Here is a 10397-nt window from a genome sequence, read left to right as displayed (position 1 = left end):
TTCTTGAGGAAATTGTAATTGTTTCTGTATGTATGCTATATGTTTTGTTGACCCACAGCTGACTAGGTTAAGTTGCCATGTGGATTATCGATATCATGTTACATTTTACAGATTTATTTTAACAATTATATTTTCTGACACTCAGTAAAAAGTCCACCCTGTCCGTTCGTGCTGTCTAAGACAAGTGTGAGATTGTCATAGGGGTAAGAAAATGTTTAAGAAAATACTCATTTCAAGAATACAACTTAATCTTACAATTTTACAATACAGACGAATTAAGAAAATCCATCCATCCATCCATTTCCTAAGCCGCTTCTCTTATTGCAGATAAAACTAAGAAGACACGTGGCGGTTCCCTGCTCCTCCTGGATATTAAATAAAATGGCTACATTTGTGTTGTAAATATGGCGACTCCCGGTTCCTGTCACCACCAATGTAAAGAGTCAGAGCGTGTACATTTCTCTACAATGAACTATTTCACATCAAACCACTCTAAATGACTTTGTTACATATCAATAACTGAATTATGTGGAAATGTAGACATTCCAAAAACATCTTATTTTGAACCAAAAACTGAAAAGTACACAGAAACAGTTGAGACGCTAGTGATAAACACAGAACTAGGCCAAGTCAACTGACCGGCTTGCTACATACCTAATTACTAAATAAATCTGTCTTAATAGTTAAATCACACAATTTAGTCCTTTACATTCACTAGACAGAATTATAATGACAATACGAGTGAGCATGCTAATAATGTTAGCTTAGCATACTCTTTAGACCAAGTGGTAGTTCTACAAATGTCATTACATTCAGTAACAGTCAGCTGGTGTTTGTGGTATATTTAGTGATCATATGACAGTGCAAAGAGAATAACTGTGGTTCCAAATATTGTGAATGATTTGTAGCTGAATATACTGTGGAAAAGTTTCTGTTCCTTAGCATCCTTCTCTTTTTCAGTCTCACTCTCCATTAGAGTAGCAAATTAAGTCTTCTTTCCTCCTTTCCAGATCTCCTTCTTCAGAAACTGATGCAGCTCCTGGGTTCTGTTTTTCTCTTCCTCTCTTCAGGCCAGATTGATGCAGTCCAGGGGTCTGTTCATAGGCAGCGTGATTTCCAGTTCAGCTCGCTCTGTAATGAACCGGGCTGTCCCCTCCCCACTGTGCACTGGATGGGGTAGATGCAGGCCTAGCTTGCTGCAGAGAACAAGAGATATTGTTTGCACTACAACCATTCTGAATCATGTTTACAATTAATATATAATTCATTAATGGGTTCATTGATTGCTTTAAATGCTTGGACAATAATGTAACTGTGCAGGGTTATGCGAATAATGGGACTGTGAATGGAAGAGAAGGAAAGCTGGGAAGCCAAAATGAGATATTTAAATATGAAATCATTTCAAATGTATAGAACTTAAATTATGGGTATGCCTTTTTCTTTCTTAATGTCTTCTTCTCTATGTGTAGCTTATAAGAACAGTCAGAAACATACTATTTTGGAGTTCTGAGATCAAGATATGTTTCCCTCACGTCCAGCACTAGATCAGAGGCTTTAGTGTCTGGCAGCCTCACTCTCACCTGCAGGAGAAAGAGAGATAGTGAGAGAAGGTACACCAACAGGTTCCATAACTATACAACATCTATACATTATTGACCAAATTTAATGTCACCATATTTTCAGAATGGGGTTCCATTGATATTAGTGCTTCCTGACCTCTGAAATTCTATACTAAAAATAGTGCCTCACAAACCTGATATAATTTGTATTAACTTGACTGGATTGTTTGGTCTGTTCTGCTCTGCTTAAAATGATACCAAATGAAACTTTCCATAGTACTGTAAACATCAAAGGGCTCATTTCATTTCATCATAACATTTTTTAATAAAAGAGTTTGATGTAGTATGTAAACATTTTCAAAACACATGATTCACTCCACAGTCCATACAGTCCGCATATAGAAACTACGCAGAATAAACAGCCTGTTTGAAATTTGCTGCTTTTGTGAGGTCATGAAGATCAGTGCATTTACTGGTATCTGCCTATTCAGCCTTCAGCAGTTTAACTCTGCCCAAGCTGAAGCTATAAGGATTGTTTCAGCCTGGATTGCCTTCTAAGAAAACAGAGCTCACTTACATGTCATGTAGGATGTCTGCCTTTTTAACCAGACAGAAAGAACACTCTGAGAAGAGTTACTATTCATTTCTTTAATTATTTTGAACTTTTCTTTCAAATTAATTTGCAAAACCTGCCAAATAACATTGTACAGTGCATTTTTTTAAATGTCTCAATACCATTAAAATTAAGATTCTATTGCTGTGTGACCCCAAAACCGGTACAGACTATATATCCCCCCAAACTAAATTTCACTACATAACAATGTTGTCAGCAGGTCCAATGGAAGCTCTTGCGAGTCCGAACAGGAGGAGGAGAGTATACCAGCAGGCTGTCACAGCACATGGAGGACGGATCCTTTCGGCTCATGCCCAGAAACAGATCCTCAGTACCCACGCTCTGCTTCAGAATAACCTCATACCTACAAACACACAAACATGCATACTAGCAGTCACACCATAAGGAACAGATACTAAAACCATCTTCAGTACATTTTCAGTTGTATCAGATATTACAGAGTAAGATCTACTGGTTCCTCTCTGATAATATATAAGTAGTAAAACACACATTAATTAAGGGGCAATGATATAAAACTACACTCCTTGGCAAAAAGTATGTGGACTCTCCTTCTGGTGGGTTTGGCTGTTTTATAGGGGTCGCACTGAAGATCTGAGTGACTATAGGAGGCCTTTGTACATTTCCACCAAATCAGTCCAGTTTCTGCTCTCCTAGATCTGCCCCAGTCAACTATAAGTGCTGTTTTTGTGAAGTGGCAGTTGTGAAGCATTAGGGCACATACACTCACAGAATAGAAACGCTAATTGCTGAAGCACAGAGTGTTGTTACATCTTCAGTTGCTACACTCACAAGTTCCAAACTGTCTGTGGAAGCAAAGAACTGTTTGTTTCTTGGAAAGGGTTTTTATAGCCGAGCAGCCACACACAAGCTTAAAGTCACAGCGTGCAACGCTGTGTCGGCTGTAGTGGTGTAAAGCACAATGCCTTTGGACCCTGGAGCAGTGGAAACACTGTCTCTTAAGCAGTGGTCACCAACCGTGCTCCTGGAGTTCTACTTTGGAAACTTTAGCTCCATCCTAAGTCAACACCACTGACTCATCTAATCATTTCCTTCAAGAGTCCATCTTTAGCTGATTGAGATGTTTTACAGGTGTTTTGTGCTGGTGACCATGGCTCTGGAGTGATGATTCATGCCTAATAATCTGGCAGACTGATGCATGAATGCCAGGAAAAGTATACCTGCCTGAATCCATAAAATTTGGTGGAGGAGGAATAATGTTCTGGGGCTGTTTTTCATGGATTGGCCCGCAACCCTTACTTCTAGTGAAGAAAAATCTTAATGAGACAGCACAGGATGACATTTTAGAGAATTGGAGCATGGAGTTGGTCTGGAAGAACTCGACTGGCCTATACAGGTCTTGACCTCAATCCCATTAAACACCATTGGGTTGAATTTGAATGCCAACTGTGAAACAAGCTTTACTGCCCCACATTAGTGGCTGACTGCAGTTGTGTTCATGCAGCTCAGTGGAAGCAAATCCCTGCAAAAAGCCTTCTCAGAAGAGTGTAGACTGTTTTAGCAGCACAAAGGGGAACAGCTCCTTATATATGCCCATAGGTCTGGAATCAGACCTTAAGATGTAATGTTTGGGTGTCCACATACCTTTGGCTACACAGTGTACATGACTTGATCCCGAGTACTTACAAGAACTTATTTCTTATTATGAGCCATCACGACAACTCAGATCACAGAGTGCTGGCTTATTAATAGTCCCCAGAATTCAGAAGGTTTCAGCTGGGGGAAGAGCTTTTTCTTATAAAGCCCCCAAACTCTGGAATGATCTTCCAGAAACTGTTCGGGACTCAGACACAGTCTCAATCTTTAAGACTAGGCTGAAAACTCACTTGTTCAGTTTAGCTTTTGGTAGGTAATGTTCCCCCTTAGATAAAGGCAGCAGATCCAGGGGTCCATGGACACAGGGAATTATAGTAAACTGAGACGCTGGTGCCTTCGTCCCGCTGCTCGCACGCGGTCACTCAAGTTTGTGGACGGTGGAGCGGAGGGATGCCAAACTGTTTCAGAGTGCTGCCGTGTCTGTGTGTCCTTCTGGTTCTCTCCTTTTAGTTAAGCTGTCATAGTCAGATCTGCCGGAGGTCAGATCTGCCGGAGTCATTAGCCACACTCTGTAAATGTTTACATTTCCTGTTTATGTACAAACGGATAGAATAAAACTAATTCCATTTACCTGCTTTCTTTCCGAGTATACAATCACCCATATGTCCGGCTGGACACTGAAGGCCGACCGACTGCTGAGCCCTCCTGCTACCCACTTCAGACCAACTGCCCACGCCCCAGCTGCCACCACCTGCCTTGGACGAGCTGTCCACCCTACACTGATGTTCTCATAGACTCCTAGTTATTCCTAATACCAATATTACTGCTATTAATATTAGTAATATAATCACTTGTAGGTAGTTTGACCAGAGGAGGATGGGTCCCTCCTGGTGAGCCTGGTTCCTCCCAAGGTTTCTTCCTCAGTTCTGAGGGAGTTTTTCCTTGGCACTGTTGCCCCTGGCTTGCCCAGTGGGGGGTTTCTGTACATTCTTACAGTTCTGTTGAAACTTTGTCTTTTCCGAAATTCTGTAAAGCTGCTTTTTTGACAACATCCGTTGTAAAAAGCGCTATACAAATAAATTTGATTTGATTTGACTTGATGATGACTGACCCAGAAACTCTTAAACAGTATTTCAAATGGAGTTAAAAGCTAGAAAAGATCAACATCTCTGCATGGTCAGGACTGTGTGGGTGTTTCAGACCACATGGTGACTGACAGTGGTGTAGCCATTGCAACATAAACAACAACACAACAGACTTAAAAAAATTTTTTTTTGCTTTTTAAACATTTGTTTCTGGCAAAAGTTGGACTTCTATGTCTGATATCTGATAATGGAGGTGAGGTTACGTTCAATCGGGCATGATTATGATAGCTGTGATGATAATTGACTTATCATGCAAACACTGGCACATATTTATCAAACATCTCATATTAATAATGCTGATGTATCTTTTACATTGCATTGAATAGAGCTACATGGATTGATGACAGATGATCTAAGATCAGCGTTCTTATACTTGGGTGCTTGATAAATAAGGGCCACTGTTAATATATGTTACATTATTGCATCCTGGCTATGACTGGTAAAAAGTCATTACAGCAACATAAATATTTGTTGGCTAACTAGTAAATAACGCACAAAGAATTCAATAATTACTTCATTTACTTGCACAACTTTCCGCTGTAATACAGGGAAAAGAGAAATAAAGTCAGTGTCAATTGTGTGAAGTGACCACTGCAAATACAGCTTTTCTTATTCAAGCAATAAGTCACAAAAAGTTGTGTGTTACATTTGATTTTACTACAGTTAAAGCTCCTGTCAAGATTTTCTACATACAATCATCTGTAATTTTTGTGGTGTCTTAACAATGAACTGGCAGAGAAAGAAAGCCGTTGGTCTTTTCTGTTGAGAGATTTTTTAATAGTTTTTTCTTCTGTTTGATTTGAAATGGCTGGGACTAAATTTGTCACAGGTGACGACGGACCTGCCAAAGGACCAATCAGATTTATCAATATGCATACATCAGCTACTCGCATTCCTCTTGCTCACATGAAGTCATTGCTCTCTGTCACAGTCAAAACCCCCAACAAGTCGATTATTTAAGTTTTTCTACATTTGTTAACAGTACTTAATATAAAGGTTTATTGTGATGCTGTTTGTAGCATGACTAGACGCTGCTTCCTACTTGCATAAGCCACCTGTTGCACAATACTACCATAAATAATACCATTTACAAGTGCATAATACCTACCAGCCCACTTTAACTGTAAGACAGAAAGTGTAGTATTACATTAGGTACCCCTAACTAATGTCAAGGCTTACAGTGTATCTCCATAACTGTACTTTACAGGTGTGGCATACAATAAGGCACATAAGAATTTCTCCACCATGTGTCATTTAGCATTTTGACAAGCCCACACAGTTCTGAGCAGACAGCAGACAACATTCTATTTCCTTTTTAATTTGCAAATTAGACTTTACATTAGAATGCATACTTAACTTTAAGTCCAAACCCATCCATCAGTCATCAACCAAACTGTTTTGTGTGGACTTGTCTTCTAGATGACTGCTGTCGTGGTTCGATGCAGCACTTTCCTCACTCTCAAACACTGTTACTCAACGTGTTTCTTCACTCTCAAACACTGTTACTCAAAGTGTTTCTTCACTCTCAAACACTGTTACTCAAAGTGTTTCTTCACTCTCAAACACTGTTACTCAAAGCGTTTCTTCACTCTCAAACACTGTTACTCAAAGTGTTTCCTCACTCTCAAACACTGTTACTCAAAGTGTTTCTTCACTCTCAAACACTGTTACTCAAAGTGTTTCTTCACTCTCAAACACTGTTACTCAAAGTGTTTCTTCACTCTCAAACACTGTTACTCAAAGTGTTTCCTCACTCTCAAAAACTGTTACTCAACGTGTTTCTTCACTCTCAAACACTGTTACTCAAAGTGTTTCCTCACTCTCAAAAACTGTTACTCAACGTGTTTCTTCACTCTCAAACACTGTTACTCAAAGTGTTTCCTCACTCTCAAAAACTGTTACTCAACGTGTTTCTTCACTCTCAAACACTGTTACTCAAAGTGTTTCCTCATTCTCAAACACTGTTACTCAAAGGCCTGGGCCAAAGAAATCAATTGCACATTAAGAGTGGATATAGGAGAGGAAAGCCTGTCCAGGATACCAGATTGCTCCATAAATTCTCAATATAGGTTCACACAGGTCAAGGTGTTTCATTGGCTTCATTATTGGAAAACTAGATTGAGTAGAGCATAGGGCTCTTAGTCCCACAGCTTCTGGACTTCTGTCTTTGACTGGCTTTCCCATGGTCTTAATCTGAATCTTTCTACCTAATTAGTTTAAGCTCACTTTTATCTGACTTGTACTTTAGACTAAAATCCTTTTGCTTTGAGTGACTCTATGCCTTAATTATGTTTATTCTATTCAAATAATGGTTGAACATTCCATTTTGCCACTACCAAAAAAAATCATAACACTACTAAAATGTTTCAGTGACAATTTTAGCTCATTTTGAGCATAATTCAAAAACATTATACAGTACCTATATACCAGTACATCACTACAAAGCACAGCTTATCAAAATATTTCTTATTAAGACACTAAACAGTTTACTTGACTGCAGAAAATATGTGTTTTGGTAGTGACTATTCCTAATTTTCCACACTGACTTTCAGACTTTGGGACACATTTACTACAAAACAGTGTGATCTAACTGCTTTATGTGACCATGAGGGACAAGGATGCATTCTCACTTCCTGCTCTAAACTGCAAAGGTGTGGCTAAAATAAGGCTCCACCTATGGACTGAAACTCTTTGTGTTTCAGACAGCAATCTTTCAATAAAGTTTTTTATTTAAAAATTTGGCAAAGCCACCTCCCGATAGACTGTACCATATTAATGCATGTATATATATATAGAGCTTATTACTATCTCAATTAATGCCTTAATTGGTTTAAACAGATAAAATAATAATATAATAATAATCCTTCTAAATATCATAGATAATAATAACTAATCATTAATAGTTTAAAAAGTCTTTTTACTGTAGGACTGCAGTTTGAACTAATTCAGAAGAATGTCCATATACATTCAAACCCTCACCCCCTTACTGTCATTTGTCAATACTCATATATACACATACAGCATATCCTACATATACAACAGGTTGTCATGACCTGCACGGCTACAGAGATTATGCTTTGGAATTTTTGAATGGCCCATTATTCCATTTTAAAGCTAGTGAGTGTGTGCATTTCATGTTCACATTGGTGTTGTATTTTAAAATAAAAATTTTTAAAATAAGACCAATGTTACACTTTTTTTTACAAGCAACAGTATTCATGCAGGGGCTTATAGCTAATGATGGCAGTATGGCAGTTTCTCTAAGGCATCAGAAATCATTCTCTTTGAACCAATATTTGAACAGCAGAGTATTCTGCTACACACTCACTCAGGCGGGGGACGAGGATCTGCAAGGTCATTAAGGTGTGTCCCTTCCATCACCTCCTCAACATCCCAGATGTCTTTTGTGTTCTTCTTCAAATAGGCACTGTTGACTTTGCACACAAATGTGTATGTGAGCATGCAAGAGAGGTATTTATATTACTTATTCTCACACTTGGTCCTTATGAGCACAAGTCTCAAAATGTTCATATCACACATTTTTCTTGCACTTATTTTTGTTTTCTCTGAAGTCCTCTTATAACAGTCATAATTGATTTTTGCACAAGCCTTTTCTAGAATTTCTTTAACCCTTAGATTTAAATAAGCTGTTTGTGTTAAAGTACCTTTAAGGCTGATATATGTAAATGACTTCTGTTCTGATTGGCTGCCCTGTATTGTACCTAATTCATAAAGCAGTCTGGGCTGAAACTCTCCATATAACCTACTGACGTAATTTTAGTAGCTGGTATTAGTTGATATCAGAAACTCTAAGATGGAACGGTAAAAATGCATGGGATTTTCAAAAATTGCCAGCAAATTGCTAATAAATGTATACAATCCTCATCATACAGTCTGTTGGAATGTCAGTAAAGCCAGTTGCATTACTGATCTCAACAAATGCTTTATTACACAGTTATGGTGGATTTTAAGAGCTCACCTGATTTTTCCTCTTTCTCAGAAGCAGAGGAAGATGCACCAATGTGTCCCGGGCCCATTCTCGCCACTTGTTTCATATCCTGCGCAGAGGAAAATGGCTGTTGAAACACTAAATGTTTACATATGGAAGCAAGGACATTTTCCCTGAGACAAGATGTATGCTGAGAAGACCTGCATCACTCAAAGATGGTCTTTAGTGTTTAGAGGTACCAAATAAGACACAAGCTCATTGATCTGGCCAATAAACAGGACAGTAATTTACTCTTGAACACATAAATGATTAACCTGGATCCTGTAGGTGGCACAAATCATGTTATTCCAGTAAAAATGTGGATTTCTGGACTATGGTTGTTTCTTTCTACTAATGACTTTACAAAATTTACAGTCAGACTTTGAACAATAAGATATTTATTTACATTTGTGTCTCCTGTGTGCTTTTGGAGTCAAATCTACAAGGGTGGCAAATACTGGCGTAAGTGTATTTTGCTGAAATACTTGAATATACTGAAATAATAAGTAAACTTTTGGAAAACATGTACTTTTCTAGAGTATTTTTTTCCATTCATTAATTCAACATCAAACCCGCTTATCCTCCTGCATTCATTGCGTGGAAGGCATGAAACACCTTGGACAGGTCAACAGTCCATGAACGGACAGACACACAGACACACCTAGGAGCAACTTAATATTAACAATTGTCCTGACTACACGTCCCTGTTTTATTCACGCAGCAGCAGCCTAACTCACATCTTTAGCTACAGTGATCAACCAGAGAACTTTTTTAAGAACTTCTAGAGGTTCTCTGGAGCCGCCGCTAGAAGGAGTTAGCCAGAGAAGCTAAACTGGGCCCTCTGTGCTAGCTAACCTTTCCGTCCTCTTCGTCGCTCTCCTCGCCTGCTGGTGTGGACAGCAAGGCCGAAAGTGCCTGCAGACTCTGGAATGATGACAATTCCTCCATCTCTCTAATCCAGAATTTTAAAAATTATTTCGACAGCAGCTCGGCGGGTTAGACAAGTCTGAAATGTCCACTCTCCTCTCACAGAACCTGTGTACGGTTTCCTAGGAGACACGGCTTCTGTGTTGTCATAGCAACTTCTACTACGTTTGCTTGTTTAATGAGATTTTTCCAGATAAAAGTCCTATAGAAAAACCCAAATAGAGCTTACTGGGCTTTTTCTACTTGTCACATATTCACAGCTGTGCAGAGTAAGCAACTATAAACCGAGTCACATCACTGGAGCTGGAGAACCTTAGGCAGTATGGACTTCCTTCGGCATAAATTACTAATGTAAAGTTTGGTTTGTGTCTAAACCATATATTTATACTGTTTATTGTTTACTTATATCTTTCTTTCATAATATGACTACAAAGACTTTATAATCAGCTCAGAGTTTCTGTGTTCTTTACAAAGAATTGGGTGTAAATTTAGTAAAGAGGATTGTAGAGAGGATTTGCCACCAAAGTCAGCACCAAATCCAGTTCTGATTAATAGTTGAGCTGTGTAGTTGTGATTCATAAAACATGCTA

At 38.7% G+C, this 10397-nt stretch overlaps 1 protein-coding gene across 1 annotated transcript; it reads right to left on the bottom strand.

The window, feature by feature from the left end:
* Nucleotides 1-198: 198 nt before the first annotated feature.
* dnaaf6 (dynein axonemal assembly factor 6) lies at nt 199-9930 on the bottom strand. Its single transcript, XM_017723245.2, has 6 exons — nt 9736-9930; nt 8872-8950; nt 8221-8326; nt 2440-2536; nt 1495-1580; nt 199-1196 (listed from the first exon to the last, which is right to left on the bottom strand). Exons 1-6 carry the CDS (start codon nt 9826-9828, stop codon nt 1067-1069), a joined length of 591 nt encoding a protein of 196 aa, XP_017578734.1. The 5' UTR covers nt 9829-9930; the 3' UTR covers nt 199-1066.
* Nucleotides 9931-10397: the final 467 nt, after the last annotated feature.

Source organism: Pygocentrus nattereri, chromosome 19 (genome assembly GCF_015220715.1).
Source record: "Pygocentrus nattereri isolate fPygNat1 chromosome 19, fPygNat1.pri, whole genome shotgun sequence".
Taxonomy (NCBI): domain Eukaryota; kingdom Metazoa; phylum Chordata; class Actinopteri; order Characiformes; family Serrasalmidae; genus Pygocentrus; species Pygocentrus nattereri.
The sequence above is the reverse complement of the archived record's forward strand: the minus strand, read 5'-3'. Positions and strand labels throughout refer to the sequence as shown.